Source organism: Prunus mume, linkage group LG8, assembly GCF_029339155.1.
Source record: "Prunus mume cultivar Tortuosa linkage group LG8, ASM2933915v1, whole genome shotgun sequence".
NCBI classification, from domain to species: Eukaryota; Viridiplantae; Streptophyta; class Magnoliopsida; order Rosales; family Rosaceae; genus Prunus; species Prunus mume.
In genome coordinates this window covers 16,183,339-16,205,986 of record NC_142705.1, presented here as the reverse complement: position 1 = coordinate 16,205,986, position 22,648 = coordinate 16,183,339, and the positions used below count along the sequence as shown (strand labels likewise).

Here is a 22,648-nt window from a genome sequence, read left to right as displayed (position 1 = left end):
CTATCTGTATGTCCCAAATTTTTATTTCTATGTAAACACCAGTCTTTAACAAAAGAATTGAGAAATTCAATAATTTGTTCAGTACAGAGTCTAATTACCTGCTGCATAGGCCTTTGTTCAATGCAGATCCAATAAGATTGCCTCTGACTTGCTGCAATTCCTTGTCAACATGGCTAATATCCATTCTCCCTCTACGTGATTTCACTGAACAAGCTACTCTAATTCTGAGTCTTCTAATCAGGCAGTCCTGGCCCAAAATATATTTATGATATTTGTTCAGGCAATGCATTGCTAACAAAGAGTTAATAGAGTTATCAGACGGGCCCTTAGTATACGTTTTTCTTGCAAGTCAATGTTGAACTAATCCTGTCTCATCAGATGTTTAGAAACATTAATTACTAAGATATTGAGGATTTTCATTTTGCAAGATTTGGCAGTTCAGTTTCTGTTAGGAAGAATGCTATTTTGGTGATTGCATATCTCATACTAATTGGCATGGCAGTGATGGCCTATTTTCAGATCTCACATGCTGAGCCGTGAAGATGAAGATGTCAAATCTTTGTTTAATTAAGAATTCTGAAGTGAAATTTGTGCAATTTGGTAACAGAGGGAAGGCAAGAAAGGGATCCGTCTGAATACATGTCTGCCTAGGAAACTTGTTTAAAAGATGATTCATACATCAGAAATATTTAAACCACAACAATTAACACCATTAAAATTACGAAGTGATCTCCCAGTATGTGGTCCATTTTACATAGCAAAATGTGATAACTGAGCTCTCTGCATCCCTCTTAAATGACATAACTTTGCCTAATCAACATCTGAAAATGTGAACTTTCAGTACAATGTCATTTCTCTCAATGAGCTCAAATATACAAACATCTCCTTCCATCAAACAATTTTCCGTCACAAATTCACGCCAGCCACCACAAAGTTTAGCTCCTGATTCTTTAGTATGACCAATCAAATTCACAGGCCACGATCTCTCTCTGACCTGAAGATTCACGGTTTGCTTCCTCTTTTTGACGAAACTCCGGGCAAATGTAACTGGTACATGCTGCATAAGATGGATATATGGAAATGAAACTCTATACAAACCTAGTGAGCATTAGTAAATAATTAATGGAGGTGATTTGGAACTAGTACATAGACAACATATATATATAGAGCTTACTTCTAGTATTTATTTTGAAGCAAAGTTGTATAAGTATGTAGAACCTACCAATATCAGGGGTGTTGACCCCAAAGTGGCTCTGAAGGATGGATTCTTTGGGGTGAACCTGTTAGCAGCTTCAAGAGACCTTGAAGATGAATTTAAAGGCCTTTGAGTAACCTGCCCACCAGTCTTCAACCTTTTGTACTTGCCTACAGTACAAGAAACAAAATATAATCTGAATTCCTTAACCTTAATTTTGGGAATTTCTCATTCTGGTGGACTAACCAATTTCAAGAGAAGGATCAAGAGAGCAAGACACACCATTTTCATAATTTGTGGTGCAATCAGTTTCAACTTTAATCATGGGGTTTCTCCTTTTCTCAACTCGATCAATTGCTACTCCACCATGGCCTGTGTTCCCCAAAAATTACAGAAAAAAGAACAGAATCTGTGTAAGTTACAATGCAGACATAATGAGCATATATTCACAAATGAACAGATTTACCTGGTGACAAGGGGCAATCTTCAGCATTGTTGGTGCGATAAAAGAATACTTCAAATAAACGTTCATTGCAGTCAATCAATACAAAAACACATACATCACCGACTTTCAAATTATTGTCCCTTGCAAATGCCAACCAGCCACGCTGGAATCGAGTTATTGAAGTTTCATACTTGAATTCGACAACCCAAGTTCTTCCATCTAAAATCTTAAGGATTATGTTACGTGCACGCTGCTTGACAAGATGTCTCCTTGCAAATTCGGATGGCAAATGCTAAAGCAAAAAGGAAATTAGGAAAAATATATATATATATATATATAAGAAATTTTTTATTTTTATTTTAAGAGAGTCTAGTTATGATTTTGCTCTTTTAGAGGGAACTGTCTTTGCTTAATCTTTTCTCACACAGACATCTAGAAATAGGAGTTAGCAGAGTGTTATATGGAAAGCTCACCAGGTAGCCTCGGTGGATATAAACCGGTTGAATGGCAACCAAGAAATAAGGATATTCAGATTCGAAAGCATTGGCTCTCTGAAGAGCCAGAGCTTTTTCACTTTTAGTCAATGGATGCATCTTCCCAAGGAAAATTCGACTGCTAGATGAGCCTCCAAAATCTTTCTTTGTTGGCATATCATTCTCTCCTGTTAAAATAAGGTTGTATCTTAATTTTTTTGGTAGATAACACAACATAGGTAAACAACACAAGACCAAATATAACATTACGTACTTTTGATTTCTCCTCTGGCATGGCCTGACTCATCATCATCATCATTCTTCTTCTTCAGAATCAGAATCAGTTTCTTCCATCTCGGGCTTAGGATATTCAATTTCTGTAGCAGTTTTATCAAATATAAACACAGAGAAGTTGGAGTTCCCTTCATATCCAAAGACTAGCGAATTACCATAGTCAAGAGAGCACAACTTTGAGAACTCTGGCCAACCCTTGTCAAACCAAACCCAACCATCGTTGGATCTTCTGAGTTCTATTTCCATTTCTAAGCCACTTGGAAGCTTAAGATGTACTGGACTTGATAAATTCTCTCCATATCTCGTCAAAAACTTCATTGGAATTTTCTGCAGAACAGAACATGTTAAGAGAAAACATTCTAAGCATAGTAATAGAGAGAGAGAGAGAGAGAGAGAGAGAGAGTGCTTACAATTCTGGTCTTTTTAGAAGTCTTATCTAGAATGATCCTTAAGAAATGGGGTATGGAAGCTGGACTGTCATGAAGAGAAGCCATGTCTGAATTAACTCTAAAGCTTGGTTGAGTTTTATGGGAAAGCTTGCTATAGGATGTAAAAAATCTGCTCTGTTCTTAGTTCACTACGAAGTAAAGTGACTGGATGGAGTTGATCTTTAGTTCACTACGCTCGAGAAGGAATCTAATAATTTCAATCAACTCAACGGTAAATATTTTATTGGTTTTTATTTATTTATTTTATTCATTTTCTTTTCTCTTTTGAGATGTAGTTATTTCTTTCATTTATCAGTTGATTAATTTCAAGACCGAAATCAAGTGATTGTCTTATTTAGGAAGAGCACATCACATTATTCTCCAACCATGTCCATGCATTTGCCCACAAATTATTTCAAAGTTACTGTACTTTTCCATCTTCGAGGCTTTTCAAAAATAATGCCAGCTATGTATATGAAAAGACCATCCAAATCCATCACCCTCTCTGTCAAAAACTCAAAAGGTCTTGTGTTCACTTCTCCATTCGCTGGCTCAAATGGAAAACCGATGGTTCAATACTTGTTGTCCGCCAATTTACGCGCTGGATCACAATAAAGGCTGACATCAATGGTATAGAATAAACCTCACAAGTTACAAACCATAAATCTAGTCACATACCATGAAGCAACAGCAAATCTATCATATAAAACCAAAACACTGCTTAAAATCTGCCTGGCCAAAAGACACAGAGTTGCTGACCTGAACAATGATGACCCCAAATCTAAGCCCAAAACTGCAAACTCATACAACCAATGAAAAAAAGAAACTAACTCGTAAGCAAAGATGCATCAAACCCCCTCTCGAGATCAGAACTCCTCTCCTCTGTAAAGAATAAACCTCGCAACAGAGCCTGAAAACACACAAAACCATCTCTCATTTTTTAGATATGAACACAAAATGTAAAAAGGGAAAAGGCAAGCGTTCTTACAAGAAGCCAAAAGTTCATAGTCCACTACAACCTGTAAGAATTAGACCAAGATACACGAGCCAAAAATACCAATTTAGAGCATTTTCGTGTACCAACCAATGAAAATAAGAAACTAACTACAAGGAAAGATGCATCATTAATTTTGAGGGCATGCATATAAAAAAAAAAAACCAAGAAAAGACACAAAGGATATTCCGAGAAATAAAATTCAGTCCCACTAAACAGGATCCCCATAAGAATTAAACCAAAATACACAAGGCAATAAATTTCCAATTTAGAGCAGAAGCTAAATCATTAGTCAGGATCCCCCTTTTCGAACACTATTCCCGAAGAAATTTCAAGAACACTGCAAACTCATACGTGAAATCAGGTCCTATATATGGCTTAGCAGGATCATGTTGGAAACAACGGTTGTCATCTCCCGTCTTGGGAACAACCTGGAAAATTTTAAAAAACAATAATAATTAAAAAACAACAAAGGTCCAAAAATGAAATACCCAGTAAACCCTATAGAACACTTGTTATTGGTAATTCCCTCTAATTAGCTCTGGTAAGCTATAATTAAAGACAGAAGTACAAAAGGAATATTGATAATAACCCTAAAGAAAAAATATTAGAATTTTTGGTGAAACAAAATGAGAACGATTAGATTAGCCTCTATCAAGGTCTAAAATATCAACCTTATCGGAAATACCGGTAGTCCAAAAACACGGAAATTTTGATGGAAATATTGGGATATTATTGATATCGATAAAAATTGAATAAAAACTACAGAAATTGTAAGAAAAACTTGGAAATTTTTATTGAAACTTTGGAGGATGTTTATTCAATCAATTATCTATTAGTTTATCACACAAAAATTGGAAGGAAACGCATTGTATAATGAGTTTAACTGATTTAAGTTGATTATTTAGTCAGCTGACAAACACTGTGAGTATAGAAAATATATAATAATTAATTAAAGAAGATTAAATTTGGTGGTCCTAAACCCGAGTCCGTAGACAATCGGGCCTCCAGATTCGAGGTTTGAAGTAGGGGCTGTGTATGAGACCTCGAAAGAGGTCTTTTCAATGCCAAAGGTTCAACCTTTGTCTTTTGGTGGCCAAGTGGTGGGGATAAGTGCAGCTTCCTTGGTAGTTCGAATATATTTGCTTCTTTTGGAACTTTAATTACTATTTAATATATATATTGTTCTGCTGAATTGATCGTGTAATTTGACACTCAAGCTTTCATTTTATAAGCAAAACAAGGTGTCTATTTTGGTGTTTTTGCTGTGCTCATCTATAATGTATGTGGGGAAAAGAACCCAAGATACAGCTTTTTGGTTTTCCCATTTTTGTTTGTTAAACTGACATACATATCATCTCCAAGTTAAACTGACTAGCAAGATGTTTCATTTACTTTCTTTCTAATACAGCATAAGTCATGTAAGATTATTACAAAAAGGGATTGACAGATTGACAGACCCAATACAAGATTTCTGGTTTTGTTTCTGTTAATTCATGTAAGATTATGAATATTTTTGAATATGCATACTGCGGGGGAATATTGGTTGATGAGTATATGAGGCATTGGGGGGGTTTAAAACCTTAAAGGCATACTTTAGGAAATAAAAACTCAATGGCTCTAAAAGGAAATGCCCACTTGGAAATTCTTTACCTTTAAAGACAATAATTTACTTAAAAAGATGGTGAGCATGATTGGTGACTAACAAATTAGGCCTAATATGATAGTTAAAGATGGTTTATGCTTGGAAAGGACTCTGTTTTTATGTCTTTTGACTTTCTGATTTTCTGCTTTCTGTTTATCAGTTGTGGTAGCTTAGTTTGTTTCTTTTTTCCCTTCTCTGTTGGCATGGGTTGCTATTCTGTTTTCATGGGCCTGTTTGGGCCAATTGGGTTGTATCTGTTTCATCATTTATTTTCTCTAATTTAACTTATTCTCTTACTGTTGTTCATCCTCAAACTTAGAGAAAGAAAAGTAGTTTGGTTGGTTGGTTGGTTGGTTGGATTGAGTTTCATTGATTTGGGGCCTTTAAGCAAAGAAAGCATGCAACTGTGTGAAATTATGACCTTGTCAAATACCCCCAAACTTAGATTTTGCTAGTCCTCGAGCAAAACAAAATAAAACTATAACTTAGGAAATAGGAAATAAGCAACTAGCCTTCCAAACAATATTCTCAAAAAATCACGAACGTATTTGGTTCCAAATAAACACAACAATCACAATCTAAGTTCCACACATGATTCACGAGAAAACAAAGCTCACAATGACACCCTTAAGTGTAGTGTGTGAATGCCAAATCAAAACAACCCCTACCGCTCAAATAAGTACTTGTGCACACTTAGAGCAAAATCGAGAATTCTGAACCCCATAAGCTCATTATCCAATCTGCTCTCCACAGTAATACCATGCAATACCAAGGATCAAAAGGACTTTACAAGGGTAGTAATGAGGTTCAGGGTAGTGGTAGAATGAAAGAAGGGATATGAGATATACAATATTTTGAGCACAATTAAAGCACAGGTAAGAGCATAAGAGATTACTGAACTTTGTAACAAGCAAGGAATACATACATGAGCAGATTTTCAACATAATTTCAGCATCTTCAAATGTGTTTATTTGGCCTAATTTTATGGCTCTTTACCCTAGATCACCATGATCTTCTCTTTTATAACACCTTAGGGCCGTGACTACATTGGTCACACTTCATTACCTCTTTTGATTAGTTACCAATACCCCAAAACTTATTTCTTTTCAACACTTGGGTTATGGCACTACTGATTCACTTTTGCTCCAAATCCTTGCATTCTTTATAACTCTCTTTTAAGGATAGCTTTAATTGCTAAAAGAATAAGTAAGAATAAGAAAACAGAGGGTTCATTATGGTAAGAATGATTTACACAAAGAAAGGCTAAACGTAGGCTCAAATGGGTTGACTAGGGATGAATAAATGTAGAGGGATGGTTAAAGGCTCAAGCGGTTCAAACATGGCCTGAATCACTTCCAAAGCATTGTATGGCAGTAGAATGTCTCAAGAGATATTCAAATAAGTTCTAGAGTACGAAACCAAGATCACGAGAGAAGTAGAATTGCATAACGTCTCCAAGTAGCAAGAAATTGGACTAACTTGGCAAAGTGCTCAATAAGTGCAAGGATGGCATGCAAGATAGAGTTAACTCAGAACCACACAAAGTTTTTAAACAATGACTATCAATTTCTGAGAAACCATATTAGTATTAAATCCAAGTCTTATCATAGGTGTTTGGAAGGATAACGAAACAACACGCAAAATCCTGCGTTTTTAGACACTAAACACACTAAAAAAAATTTAAATTTTGACAATAAAACACATAACCAAATCCTTCCCCCCAAACTTAAATGAAACATTGTCCTCAATGTTTAGAATATAAGAACATGCAATGCCTCATAAATGAAAGGAAAGAAGATAAGGAAAAGACATAACCAAAGGTTAAAGTTCAGAAAAACTCCCATTTTAAGCGGTTAGGACGTAAGCAAGCTCCTTGCAGGTTCTATCTTCTCCTCGACACCTTGGGTTGCCTCCCAAGAAGTGTTATGTTTTATGTCTTCAGCCGGACGATACCTGCCTTTAAGCTTCACTAGGGTCAATGGCATGGAGGGATACATCCTTCACTACATGCTTCTCAAAACACTCATAGTATGGCTTCAAGCGGTGTCCATTCACTTTGAATTCATGTCCCGTCTTTAAACTTTGAATTTGGACTGCACCATAGGGAAAAACATTAGTAATAACAAAAGGACCAATCCATTTAGAACGCAACTTACCCGGAAACAAACGAAGGCGAGAGTTGAAAAGTAACACTTTTTGCCCCACAGAAAACGTTTTACTACGAATCATCTTATCATGGGCAACCTTTGTTTTCTCCTTGTAAATATGAGCATTCTCATAAGCTTCAGTCCGAATTTCCTCAAGCTCATTCAATTGCAATTTCCTACGAAGTTCAGCGGCATCAATGTTTATGTTGAAAGTCTTCACTGCCCAATGTGCACGATGCTCCAACTCAACTGGAAGATAGCATGGTTTCCCATAAATGAGCCGAAAAGGAGACATTCCAATTGGTGTTTTGTAGGCAGTACGATATGCCCACAATGCATCATTCAAACGCAAGCTCCAATCCTTTCGAGTTGGTCCAACTGTCTTTTCCAAGATTTGCTTGATTTCCCAGGTTGGAAACTTCGACTTGTCCACTTGTTTGGGGATGATAAGGTGTTGAAACCTTATGTGTGACATTATACTTCTTAAGCAGTGCCTCTATGGTTCGATTACAAAAGTGAGAGCCCTCATCACTTACAAGAACTCGTGGCATTCCAAATCTTGCAAATATGTTAGTTTTAATAAAATCTGCAACCACTTTGGAATCATTGGTACGGGTGGCTTTTGCTTCCACCCATTTCGAAACATAATCCACAGCAAGTAAGATATAATTAAAACCATGTGAGGAAAGAAAAGGGCCCATGAAGTCAATGACCCAAACATCAAATATCTCAACAAAAAAGATAGGGGTTTGTGGCATTTGATCTTTTGCACCTATATTGCCCATTCTTTGACAACGATCACAAATCATACAAAAATTTCTAGCATCCTTAAAGATAGTAGGCCAATAAAATCCACATTCTAAAACCTTAAGTGTTGTGCGTTGTGTACCAAAGTGACCCCCACATGCATAAGTGTGACGGAAGGTTAAGATTGAATTAAACTCAGAATCATGCACACATCTACAAATAATTTGATCAGGGCAATATTTCCACAAATAAGGGTCACCCCACACATAAAACTGTGCCATTTTTTTAAGTTTATCGCGTTGGTGCCTAGTTATGGTGCTTGGAACTTGTTTAGACACAATATAATTCACAATATCAGCATACCATGGCTCACTTACTTCAATGGTCAGCAATTGTTCATCTGGGAATGCCTCTGGAATAGGTAGAAGGTCTTCTTCATGTACCAAACGGCTCAAGTGGTTAGCCACTACATTTTCACATCATCTTTTGTCCCTAATTTCCATGTCAAACTCCTGAAGAAGAAGCATCCAGCAAATAAGCCTTAGTTTGGCTTCTTTCTTTGTGAGTAAGTACTTCAAAGCTGCATGGTCAGAGTAAATTATAACTTTAGTACCAAGTAAATAAGAACGAAACTTATCTAAAGCAAACATAACAGCAAGAAGTTCTTTTTCAGTGGTGAAGTAATTCAATTGAGCATCATTCAAGGTTCGGGATGCATAGTAGATGACGTGTGGCTTATTGTCCTTCCGTTGTCCCAAAACAACCCCTAAAGCATAATCTGAAGCATCACACATGAGCTCGAACGGAAGGCTCCAATCTGGTGGAACAATGATAGGTGCCAAAGTTAACAATTCTTTGAGGTGATTGAACGCCTTCTCACATTCGTCATGAAACACAAACGGCACATCCTTTTGTAGAAGTCGGCACAAGGGTGTTGAAATCTTCGAGAAATCTTTGATAAAACGTCTATAGAATCCTACATGTCCAAGGAAATAGCGAACCTCTCTCGCTGAAGTAGGAGAGGGTAAGTGGCGTACAAGACCTATTTTTGATATATCAACTTCAATTCCCTTTTCAGAAACTATATGTCCTAAAACTATGCCTTGATTTACCATGAAGCGACATTTTTCCCAATTTAAAACAAGGTTGGTTTCAATACAACGTTTTAATATCAACGTGAGATTAGTTAAACAGCCATCAAAAGAGTCACCAAAAACACTAAAATCATCCATGAAAACCTCAATAATGTTCGTAACGAAATCGGAAAAGATGCTTACCATGCATCTTTGAAAGGTGGCTGGTGCATTAGATAAACCAAATGACATTCGTTGATAAGCAAAAGTACCAAATGGACAAGTAAAAGTAGTCTTTTCTTGGTCATCTGGGGCTATAACAATCTGATTAATCCCGAATAGCCATCAAGAAAGCAATAAAAAGAATGACCGGCTAACTTTTCAAGCATTTGATCAATGAACGGCAAAAGGAAGTGATCTTTCCTTGTGGTGGCATTGAGCTTCCTATAGTCAATGCAAACTTTCCAACCTGTTTGGATACAAGTCGGGACAAGTTCATTCTCTTCAATTTTTACCACAGTGACTCCTGATTTCTTTGGTACAACTTGAACCGATGAAACCCAACGACTATCCGAAATTGGGTAAATGACCCCACAATCGAGAAGCTTAATGATCTCTTTTTTCACAACTTCCATCATTGGAGGGTTGAGTCGGCGTTGAGCCTCTTGAGTTGGTTTAGCCCTTTCCTCTAGAAGTATGCGATGCATGCATGTTGTAGGACTAAGTCCTTTGATGTCGGCTAAAGTCCATCCAATGGCTGCTTTGTACTCTTGTAACACCCGAACTAGTTTTTCCTCCTCCACTGTCGTGAGTGATGAAGAGACTATGACGGGCAAAGTCTCTTCATCTCCCAAGAAGACATACTTCAAATGATTCGGTAACGGTTTAAGCTCGAGAGTGGGTGCCTGAATCACCGAAGGTAACAACTTGTTAGTAGAAATGGGAATTGGAATTGGGATTGGAGGCTTACCAACATATTGTGGCAATGACTCAAGGGCAACCACCATCTCGCCAATTTCTTCATGATTAGGTTTGGCCCCATTGGTGATGAGTTCAATTTCTTGAACAATGGTGGTTTCAAGGGCATCCCTATTTAGGGATTCGAGATATTCCTGCGCCAAAGAATCAAATGCATCAATAGAGAAACACAAGTGATCATCAATAGGGTACCTTATAGCTTCAGAAATATTGAAATCAATGATATCGCCATCAAATTCCATTGTCAACGTCCCCTTGAACACATCGATCTTGGTTCGGGCTGCTTTCATGAAAGGTCGTCCAAGTAAGATTGGCAATGGTGTAGAATGGGTCGAATCCTCCATCTCAAGCACATAAAAATCTGCTGTAAATATCAAGTGGTTAACCTGCACCAAAACATCTTCCAAAACTCCTTTCGGATATGCATTAGAACGATCGGCTAATTGAATTATAACACCATCGTTTTTAAGCTCTCCTAAGTTCATAGATGCATAAATAGAGTATGGCATGACATTAATGAAACCACCTAAATCTAACATGGCATGTTCAAACTTGATGTTACCAATAACACAAGGGATTGTGAAACTACCTGGATCTTTGCATTTAGGTGGCAGTTTTCGTTTCAAAACTGCGAAAACATTCTCACTTACCCTTACCACTTCTTTGTTCGAAATCCTCCTCCTTGTTGTACAAAGCTCTTTCAGGAATTTAGCATACCTTGGAACTTGCTTTATTGCGTCAAGAAGTGGGATATTTACTTGTACCTTCCTGAAAGTCTCTAAGATGTCTTTTTTATTCTCTTTTTTCTTAGATTACATAAACCTGCGAGGGAAAGGAACATTTCTTGGAATAGGGTTAGAATGAGTTGAATTTGGAACAACCTTACCCGAGTTTGGTTGCGTAGGAGCTTTAGGGGACTGCGGCAAGGGTTGTTCCTCCCTTGATGTGGCTTTGTCCACCTTCTTCTCTTTGGGCAGCAGCTTTTTGTTCTCTTTTGGGCTTTGTTTGGATATTTCGGGATTGGTTCCAATCTCTTTACAACTCCTCAAGATGATAGCTTTAGCCGTTTCAAAACCTCCTTTTGAATTGACAATGGTTAAGCTAGGTAGTTTGCCTTCTTCTCTAAACTGTCCTATGAATTCTGCCATCTACCCAATTTGCTTCTTCACTTCGCTCATCTCTTTGGCTTGATTTTGTAAACCCTGGGTCAAAGAAGTTAGTACTTGAAGCATGTTATCATTATCCAATGGCAAACCTGAATTTGATTGGGCAGTTTGTGGTTGAGGTTGTAGTGGTGCAAACGGCCTTTGATAAAGCCCCAGAGGTGGCTATCTATATCCACCTTGTTGTTGAGGCTCCCTCCACTTCAAATTTGGATGATCTCTCCAGCCCAGATTGTAGGTGTTTGAAAACAGTTCATACCTAAGTTGATTTTGGCCTTGATAACCTACGGCATTGGCACTTTCCCATCCCCCATTCTCTATTAATTGAGGACATTGATCAGTGTGGGGTCCATGCATAGAGCACACGCTACAAGTGGCTATACTTTGCAGTTTGGATCCCTTGACAACCTGTGAAATAAGAGTAGAGAGATTAGCCATTTGAGATTGAAGTTCCGAAATAACACTTACCTCATTAACTTGACTTGGCCGTGCATGATCTCTCCCTCCAACTCCTTCGTATTGTTGTGCATTCAAAGCTCGGTTTGCTATTAAGATCTTCGCAGCAATTGGTGTTTTGTCAACCAAAGCACCTACTGATGAAGCATCAAGCATTTGTCTCTCCAGTGGAAGTAGTCCTTCATAGAAATATTGAATTAAAAGCTCTTCCTTCATTTGATGTTGTGGGCAGGATGCAACTAACGTCTTAAAACGCTCATAGTACACTGGAAAGGATTCTCCCGGGCCTTATTGAATTCCACTTATTTTCTTCCTCAAAAGAATGACTCTTGAAGTTGGGAAGAATTTCTTTAAGAATGCTTTCTTCGTACTTTCCCAAGAAGTAATGGTTCTAGGTGCTAGTTCATAGAGCCAATCTTTAGCCTTGTCCATAAGAGAAAATGGGAAGGCTTTCATCTTCTAAATATTTCCATCCACGTTAATGGGTGTCATACTTGAATATACTACTTCAAATTCCTTCAAATTCTTGTTTGGATCTTCCATGGACAGCCCTTGGTATTTGTGAATGTGATGTAGCAAACTCGACTTCAATTCAAACTCATCGGTCTTGCCCGCAGCTGCCCTAGGGTATTGAATGCAAAGAGGGACTGCATTGTCCAATCCAGAGGCTGAAAGTTCCTTGATTGTTTGATTGTCTACAACCATGTCTTGTTCCTCTTCAAAGTCTGTTTCCGCTTTAGATTCAGGTTCAGAACTAGAACTAGAGGGATTAAGTTCTGGCTGTTTCCTCTTCCTTCTCAAAGTTCGTTCGAAATCGTCGTCAAAGTCCAATCCAATATGTGCACACGAACAGGGTGTGAATTTCGAGTCATAGACTAGTACCTACAACAAACAAAACAAAACAAAACAAAATCAAAAACACAAGAAAAACGAAAACAAATGGAAGATTAGCAATTTTGCTAATCCTCGGAAATGGCGCCAAAATTTGGCGTGAGAAATAACTAACGCATAAATTAAACTATTCCGGGGATTAGGAGGGATGCTAATCAACACAAATTAAACTTATTAAATTGAAAACTAAGTTAAGGGAACAATGATTGGGGGGGTGGATTTGGATGATTTAAACTAAAGTAAAACTGACAGTAGCAAACAACTAAGTTGCGAATGAAATATGGATTAAGGGATAGCTAGAGGATTCTTCTCCACACATGGAACATATGCACACAAATCGATCTCCAGTTACTCATTCTATAAAGTACGAATGACAAAGCCCCAAATTAATTGTGAATGCACTAATTAACTCTAAGATTTTCCTAAGTTCATTGAATTGGACTTAGCGACTCAATCAAATTATCCTTATCAAGTTCCCTATATGAACAGCATGATAGAGATACATATCAGAGATCATTAAGTTCTATGAAAATCATAAGCCTTGACAAGGCATGTGTAACTATGAAAAGAATGATACTCCTGCTAGGAATTTACTTAACGCAATCATGACTAGTGACTTTTACTACTTGTGAATATAAGTTCATAACGATTAGGTAAAATTCCCTTATATTCTAGCATCAAATCCCTGCATACAAACTAAGTATGCATCCTTAATAAACATGCAATAATAAGTCCTCAATAAAACAAAAAAGTAAATCACATTCATACTTTATGAAACCATAACTGGAAGTAATCAATTTATATAAAACATATGTCCATGGCTTCGAATTCACCTCTAACTAAGAAGAAATTCAGTCACACATGTTCATAATAATTGAAAAGCAATCTAGAATAAACATTTAAACTAATCAAGGGAAGAACTCTGAAAACCCCAATGGACGCAGCAGGTTCCGACTCCAAGTTCTTCTTCTCTCTTTCTCCGCTCTTTGTGGTGAATCTGAGTGTGTGTATGAGAGTAATGGATGAAGTGAATGTCATGTGTTCAGAATTGTTGTGCTATTTATAGGGAGAATGAAAGGAGAATATCTGAATTGAATATGGGTTATGCCAATAGCACTTGCAATTAAAAATTCATCTTCTTCGCTGCTGCACTTCACCAACCAATCCCACCAGATAGCACTTGTAATTAAAAATCATTTTCATGGCTGCTGCACTTCACCAACAAATCCCACCAGAAAATGGACGTGTAACTTCATGGGCTCATGCAATGGGCTTGCCTTAATCAATTGATGTATTTGAGCAGTCCAACTTGACGTTCAACCTCTCATCTTTCGAACCACATGTTACTTGGGCCAATCCAAGTTTGGAAGAAGAAGTTAAGGCCGAAATGAATTGCTAACTCGATCTGCATATTTTTGCACCATTTTGCGTATTTTCAGAATTATGCATTGATCAGCCAATCAGCCCTTAACATGCATGAATTGTATCAAATGTGATGCCCTTGTTGTCTGAACCTACAAACACACAAACATAGGTAAGAGACTTAAAGAGAAACTAAACAGAATTACTAAGCAAAGAAGGCATGCAAATGTGTGAAATTATGACCTTATCAGATCCATAACCTGTTATAACACAAACTCCGCGTATTTCAAGTAGGGTTAGAAGAATGCCTGAGAGGTATTATGGTTTCCTTCATGAAAACGAAGGAGAGTTAAATCTCTTAAGTGATTGTAAGGATATTGAAGACCCTTCAAACTACAATGAGGCAATGTCAGACATTGACTCACAGAAATGGCTTGGAGCCATGAAATCTGAAATGGATTCTATGTATACCAACCAAGTATGGACTCTAGTTGATCCACCTTCTGGTATTGTACCAATAGGAAATAAATGGATTTTCAAGAGGAAGATAGGCTCAGATGGGAAAGTAGAAACCTATAAGGCAAGGCTAGTAGCAAAGGTCTACAAGTAGAGAGAAGGAATTGACTATGAAGAAACCTTCTCTCCTGTTGCTATGACAAAGTCTATTCAGATTTTGCTTGCAATAGCTGTATACCATGATTATGAGGTTTGGCAAATGGATGTGAAGACGGCTTTTCTTAATGGCCACCTTCAGGAAGAACTATACATGGATCAACTTGAAGGCTTCATTTCTAAAGCTGATAAGCATAAGGTATGCAAGCTACATAAATCCATTTATGAATTGAAGCAAACTTCTGGGAGTTAGAATATCCATTTTGATGAAGTTGTCAAATCATTTGACTTCATACAAAACATGGATGATCAATGTGTGTACAAGAAGGTTAGTGGGAGTTCAATAGTATTCCTTGTCTTGTATGCAGATGACATACTGATTATTGGAAATGATATAGGAATGTTATCTTCAGTGAAGCTGTGGCTCACTAAATCATTCTCAATGAAAGATTTAGGAGAGGCATCTTATACACTTGGAATAAAGATTTATCGTGACAGATCTCAGAGAATAATTGGATTATCTCAATCCTTGTATATAGATAAGGTGCTAAAGAGATTTCATATGGAACAATCTAAGAAATGGTTACTTCCAGTTAGACATGGACTTCACCTTTCTAAGAACATGTGTCCGAAAACTCCTGAAGAGATACAACAGATGAGTAAAATCCCTTATGCATCTGCAATAGGGAGTCTCATGTATGTCATGGTTTGTACAAGACCAGATATCAGTTATGTTGTTAGTATAACGAGTAGATATCAGTCGAACCCCGGATTAGATCATTGGGGAGTTGTTAAGTGTATCCTTAAATACTTATGAAGGACTAAGGACATGTTCCTTTTTTATAGAGGAACATCAGAGTTACAAGTGGAAGCGTTTACTGATTCAGATTTTGCATCCGATGTAGATGATCGCAAATCCACATCTGGATACGTCTTCATTTTGAATGGAGGCGTTGTTAGCTGGAGAAGCTGTAAACAAAGTGTTACTCCACAACTGAAGCTGAGTATGTTGCTGCCTCAGAAGCAGCAAATGAAGCTGTTTGGATGAAAAAGTTCATTACCAAACTAAATGTGGTTCCAACCATAATGTCACCAGTACCTTTGTACTATGACAACAATGGGGCGATAGCTCAAGCCAAAGAACTCAGGTCTCATTAGAGATCCAAGCACATTGACAGAAAATTCCACAAGATTCGAGAACTCATTTCGAATGATGATGTATGCATTCTAAAGGTTGCATCTGCAGACAACGTAGCAGATCCACTCACTAAGCCTATGTCATAGTCACAACTGGATAGACATACAGAGAAAATGGGTATTGGATACATGGCTAAATGGCTCTAGTGCAAGTGGGAGATTGTTAGAAATGTGCCCTAATAGCCAATACATTTGATGTATTCTCCTTAGAATACATTTCGTATATAAAGGGCAAACTTATTTTGTTATCTTTTACATCGTGTAAAGAAACAAATGTCCAGGGTATGCTATATAAGAGATAAAATAATCTAAAGAAGATTAGATTCATGAGACCTTTAATCTCTAACTGTAGTACCCCAAAATGTTCCTAATCATAGGTTATCAAATGGGCATTGATAAACCGTCAAGATTAGCACATATTATGTATGCTCAATTGAGAGGATGGTTAGTCTCAAACCATTTGTGTAGTTGACACTAATACAAATATGTGGGTGCCCATTAGTGAATGAGTACACTGAACGCGATCAATTGTAGTTCTCGTATGGAGTATTTATCTATATGTCAAATGAGAACTCATAGTTGCAATAATGCAAATTAGTCCTTAGACCTAAGGCATCATGGTTGTCCTGTGATGCGTTATTGATCTTCGATAGCTCTTAAAGGCAAGCCGTAAAAGATTTGTCTAAAGTGTTGTTGGGATCTCTTAATTCATCATAGGAGCATGTGAATGTACAATAAGGAATCTCTACTTTTGATATAGAAAGAGAATGTTTCAAGATGTGATTCAACAAATCTTCGGCCGAAGTATTTGAACATGATTTAGAAAGTGTTTATAATCATGTTCTATTGAATCACATGAGGTTAATCATATTAGGGGTTTGACATTATCAATCCGTACCCTGAAAATATGATTGAAAACATTGTATAAGAGAAGGACCATATTGCATTGCAATTCCAACTGAATAGGTTCTTTGTCTATTCTAATTAGCTTGGGTAGCCATGATATGTTGTTAGATGTCACTCTTCGCTTGTGGAAGTCCTAGGATTGATTGTGATCGATCCGAATAAAGGAAGAATTAAAAGGGAGGTTTTAATTCCAGTTGGTTAGAAAGAGTTCTAATGTTTTTCCCACTGCCTTGCTAAATTAGAACCTAATGGATCGCACACCTTAAATGGTTAACTTCAAGTAATACAAATGAGAATGAGGAAATCAATTTGATTGATTTGATGTGGATAAGTTACTACGTGTAAAATTGTATTTGGGCCTCCGTAATAGTTAATGAGAAGCCCAAATGGTTGGGTATCAAGCCCAAGGGCTTTATACACCTAAAGATTATGGTTTAAGTGTCATAAAGCCCAATTTTGGAAGCCCAATGGGGTTTGTCCGAAAATGCTTAAGTAGAAGTGTATGGGAATTGTTTCCATAAGCTAATTAACACACAAACACAATCCAATCTCAACCAAATAGGTTTGGGAGATTAAAGAGAGATAAAAAGAGTGTTTTCAAGAGTGAAATACTTTCATCTTTCAAAGTGGTTTAGATTGAAACCAATCTTGAGATTCTTAAACTAGCATTCTTGTATTCTCAAGATACTCCTTCTCATCTCAAGGTTCCATTAGGGTTTAGGGTTCAATTGGTGTCGAGACTTAGAGGTCATTGGTGTCGAGACTTAGAGGCCATATCCTTTTGTGTCTCACAAGGAGGAGAAAGATCAAAGAGGAGATCAACATAGGGAAATCATCAAGAGAAGACCAAAACACAACTTGGTTCATATTATAGCATCAAGGGTAATTGATACTTATCCTTTTCTCTTGTACTTTCCTTTATGAAATCATATCAATGTTCATGGCTTAAGATACTTGGAAGAAGTTTTGTTTTTGAATTTAAACAACCACCATATTTTTCCGCTGCGATTAATTTGATTAAATGCAAGTTTAATATTCAAATGAACTTCTTAAAAATGTTTTAAAACCAATAGGACCATGGTGACTTACTTTTACGTATAATTCCTTTATGAAGGAACTCTGCAATTTCCTTTTTGCAAAATTCCTTGACTTCTTAACTCATTTGGATCGGTCTTGCTTTAGTAGGAATATATTTCTCAATAAAGTCTTTGACGTAAGGAAGACTAACTATATGTTGTTTTCTATGCCAAAAGGCATTAGGTAGGTCAGAACAAATTTCTTGTTTTAACTTCTCTTCAAAAAATTTGACTTGTAGTTGCAAGTTTCCATTTGCAAGTTGTTGTTCAATCCTATTAAAGTTGATTTCTTCTTTAAGGAAGTTGACTTGTTTGCTATTAATTTGAATTAATTTGATTGATTTGGAGATTGCATTTTTTTGGAGGGCTTTTAATGCTTGTAATTCTGGTTTGGCTAAGAATTAGAATTTGACCTTTTCTCCCATATGGATAGAGGTGACTCCATCGTATTCTACACTAAAAGGGTAGCGTAGGGTAATAAATGGCAATCCTAAAATGACTTCATTAGTGATGTCTTTGACTAGGACAAGGGATGTTTTAAAGCATATTTTATTTTGGCATAAATGGGTTTTAGGGATTTCATATTTAAGGTGAGAGGCTATACCTAAAGATCGTTTTGACTTTTTGTAATATTTAAGGGTAATTAATCCTTCTTAAATGCAATTAAGGTTGGCTCCTGAGTCAAAAAGAGCTACTGTTTTTAGTTCAAAATTATGGACATAAATACTTGTAACAACCTGATCCGAAATTAATTATTAATTATTAATTTATTATGGTAAAAGACTATTTTGCCCCTGAAATATTTTATTGATATAAAAGTTGACTTTTTGATTGGGAGGGAGTTTAGAAATTTCAATTGGACTGTTGCGTAGAGCACGTCGAGACGAGTCCGTAGCACATAGTGAGCTTAAATCCGAGTTGTAATGAAGAAATTGCGATGAAAAAAGTTCAGTGGCAAACTTGTAAGTATTTTGAAGTTCGTCTTGGAAAAACCATATTTTTCCTCTCTCTCTCTCTCTCTCTCTCTCTCTCTCTCTCTCTCTCTCACACACACACACACACACACACACACACACACAGACGCGACAAACCCCCTAAACGGAAATTGCAATGTTGCCACCATGACTAGTCGTCGCTCTTGCCGGACAGGACCCAAATGAACCACCGCCACTCCCTTTTCCCTTCTTGACTGATCTCCACCCCTGAACCAGCCGGAATCCGGCGGATTTTTATAGAAAACCAGCCAATTTTGTGAGATATTCTCGGAGCCCGTTCTCCCTCCTTCGGCCACCGTTTTCGACAAGTGAGGTATGGATTCTCATCTACTCTTCGAGCTCTAGCTGATGGTTGGGTAGGATTTGATCGATTTCTAGTCTAGGTAACTTGATATTTCAACCCTATGTTTGGCTGGTTTTCCAATAGAATTTTCAACCACTTGCCGTAGTTGAATAAAGTGTTCCACTCGTCGAGTAGTAGCTATAGCCAGAAGGATGGCCTTCGGTTTGGAGATTTTCTCGCCACCGGTATCGCTTAGGATACACGCCCTGCCGGCTCGTGTGTTGGAGTGTGGGCCTTGTAGCAGAGGTCCATTGTGTTTGAATGTGATCTCCAGGTTGTCATGAGCGCGTAGGTGTGCTCAGATTTCAATTTGGATGTCGTTTGGTTATCAAATGGATTAAGCCTATTAGTCGTTATCCGGGTTCGATAGGTTTGGGCCATTGGATCGACTCCAATTTAATATATGTTGATCTAGGCGCTCCTAATATCATGTAGGATTTCACGGATCTTGAATCGGAGTCTCAGATATTCCGATTCAATATTTCGAAGTTTAATTAAACGATAACCGTCCGATTGTACGATCGTGATCAATCCGACCGCTCAATTCGGACCAAACTTGCAGGACATGGTTATTAAAATGTGTGAAACCTATAGGAACTCTCGGATTGATAATTGTAGGTCGTGGACCCCACGGGGTCGGGGGCTGACTATTTCAATTAATTTGTCGCTTATTGAGTCTTGGGTCTTTTCAAATCGTTCTAACCATTGGAGATGTTTAAGGTAGGCATAGGAATGGTTTTAAACTAGGTACATGCACTTTTAGAAACTGGGGATCAGTTGGATTAAATAATTATGTTGAGCAATTTTATTAATTAAATATTTTTAATGGCTTAAATAGGTACTCGAGCACCGTCTGACCCATAGGAGGGACCCTCAAAGGGTCAAGCTAGCCCGAATGCCCAGTGAGTGGACTTTTGTTTTTATAAATGAATTTTTAGGCAACTCAACTTTCATTAATTTATTTTATTGAATTGTTTAAGACGGTTACTTTCCAAGCATGATTAATTGAATTTAAATATTTTTATTTATATGTTGCTATGTTTCAATGCAAATGGCTTGGAAATTAGGAATTGAGGTGATAACCAGATTTAATGGTTTGATGAAGAATAAAATGGTAGTTTTCCAATAAAGGCATGTATTCTTTTTAAACCACCATAGGTAGCCATGTTGCCTTCGGATTATTGTTGCCTTCGGTTATGTCAGCGCGTTTGACAATTGCCCCACGAGTCTTAGGGTTATCCGAACCGTGTAGAGTGATGAATGCGGATCAGTTCAACTAAATGTCTCCTGAGTCCTGCGAGGATTGCGGCTTGGGTTGACTTTTTGTTACTGAGGCCTGCTGATAGGAGCATATTTATGCGACTTTGCTATTTTATTTCTTTGCATTTACTTAGTTAATTCCCATTTATTAGAGTGATTTAGCTTATTTTCGTACTATTGTAGGTCCAGATGGCGAGATTGGCAAGAAAGAGCATTTTGGAGCATTTTAGAGCAGTTTTGGACTTGGAATGGATAGCATATGCATGGGCCAAGATGGATGGACGTTTTTGAAATTCAAAGAGGCTAGGAATGTACTAAAAAGATGGGGAAATTAATTCAAGAATCAGCTTCTGGGAAATAAAAAACCCTAACTAATTTTATTTTATTTTACCTTATCCTAATCCTATTCTACCTAAATTCCAGTTGGAAAAGGGGGGGATTAATTTCAGATTAGGAAAACTAAAAACCCTAAATTCGTGGGTTTCTGTTGGGCCCTATCCTTGTTCCTAAAGAAATCTGCCAAACAAAACCCTAATTTCGTAGGTTTCTGCTGGGCCCTTTTATCCTAGATCTACCACATATATAAAGGAGGGGTTGCCGCAGGAGAGGAGAGTTTTTTGGTGCCGTAGCAAGAAGGAGAAAGAGAGAAGAAGAACTTGGAGCTGGAACCTGCTGCATCCATTGGGGTTTTTCAGAGTTCTTCCCTTGATTAGTTTAAATGTTTATTCTAGATTGCTTTTCAATTATTATGAACATGTGTGACTAAATTTCTTCTTAGTTAGAGGTGAATTCGAAGCCATGGACATATGTTTTATATGAATAGATTACTTCCAGTTATGGTTTCATAAAGTATGAATGTGATTTACTTTTCTGTTTTATTGAGGACTTATTCTTGCATGTTTATTAAGGATGCATACTTAGTTCGTATGCAGGGATTTGATGCTAGAATAAAAGGGAATTTCACCTCATCATTATGAACTTATATTCACAAGTAGTAAAAGTCACTAGTCATGATTGCATTAAGTAAATTCCTGGCAGGAGTATCATGCTTTTCATAGTTACAATTGCCTTGTCAATGCTTATGATTTTTATAGAATTTAATGATCTTTGATATGTATCTCTATCATGTTGTTCATATAGGGAACTTGATAAGGATAATTTGATTGCGTCGCTGAGTCCAATTCAATGATATTAGGAAAATCTGAGAGTTAATTAGTGCATTCACAATTAATTTGGGGCATTGTCGTTCATACTTTATAGAAAGAGTAACTGGAGATCGATTTGTGTGCATATGTTCCATGTGTGGAGAAGAATCCTGTAGCTATCCCTTAATCCATATTTCATTCACAACTTAGTTGTTTGCTACTATCAGTATTACTTTGTCCAAATTGTCCAAATCCCCCCCCCCCAATCATTGTTCCCTTAACTTAGTTTTCAGTTTAATAAGTCTAATTTGTGTTGATTAGCATCCCTCTTAATCCCCGAAATAGAACGATCCCTACTTACGCGTACTACGATTGCATAATTTATAGGGTTTAATTTGTGCGTTAGTTATTTCTCACGCCACCTGTGTGGATGTGTCGCCAATTTGTGGGGATCACTAAGGCTTATTGTGAAATCTGGGTAACAATCAAAATGAATTGGACCATTAAATAGACTTGACTCTATGATTCCTAGAGTACCATAACTAAAATTGGTAAATCTTGCATCATGTAAACAAAGTAAAATAGAGGTATTTAGTCCTAATCTGCTACTTGAACTAGGCCAATGAAGGAAATTGTTTCCGTCTCTCTTATGTTTCTTTATTGACTCAAGATTGAGTAGTTGACATGTTTCATGTTCTTTACTTAAGGCATAGATTTGTTCGACTATTTTCACATGGGTTGTAATTTTAAAGGAGGAGATTGACCATCTTTTTCTATATATGTCTGGACTGGGGACTTTGGGGATATTCCAATCTTTATAATC

The 22,648-nt window shown here is 37.2% G+C and overlaps 1 protein-coding gene and 2 pseudogenes across 2 annotated transcripts; 1 reads left to right on the top strand and 2 right to left on the bottom strand.

Annotated features, from left to right (window-relative positions):
• Positions 1-659: 659 nt before the first annotated feature.
• LOC103339222 (B3 domain-containing transcription factor VRN1-like) lies at positions 660-2,905 on the bottom strand (annotated as a pseudogene). Its single transcript, XR_016122614.1, has 7 exons — positions 2,818-2,905; positions 2,388-2,734; positions 2,114-2,301; positions 1,662-1,932; positions 1,442-1,567; positions 1,223-1,365; positions 660-1,057 (listed from the first exon to the last, which is right to left on the bottom strand). The product of XR_016122614.1 is annotated as a B3 domain-containing transcription factor VRN1-like (transcript).
• Positions 2,906-7,433: 4,528 nt separating this feature from the next.
• Positions 7,434-10,724, bottom strand: LOC148914849 (uncharacterized). The gene is made up of 2 exons (XM_089042584.1): positions 9,827-10,724; positions 7,434-7,501 (listed from the first exon to the last, which is right to left on the bottom strand). Exons 1-2 carry the CDS (start codon positions 10,707-10,709, stop codon positions 7,434-7,436), a joined length of 951 nt encoding a protein of 316 aa, XP_088898710.1. The 5' UTR covers positions 10,710-10,724.
• A 4,801-nt stretch (positions 10,725-15,525) lies between these two features.
• LOC148914848 (secreted RxLR effector protein 161 pseudogene) lies at positions 15,526-16,247 on the top strand (annotated as a pseudogene).
• The last annotated feature ends 6,401 nt before the right edge of the window (positions 16,248-22,648 follow it).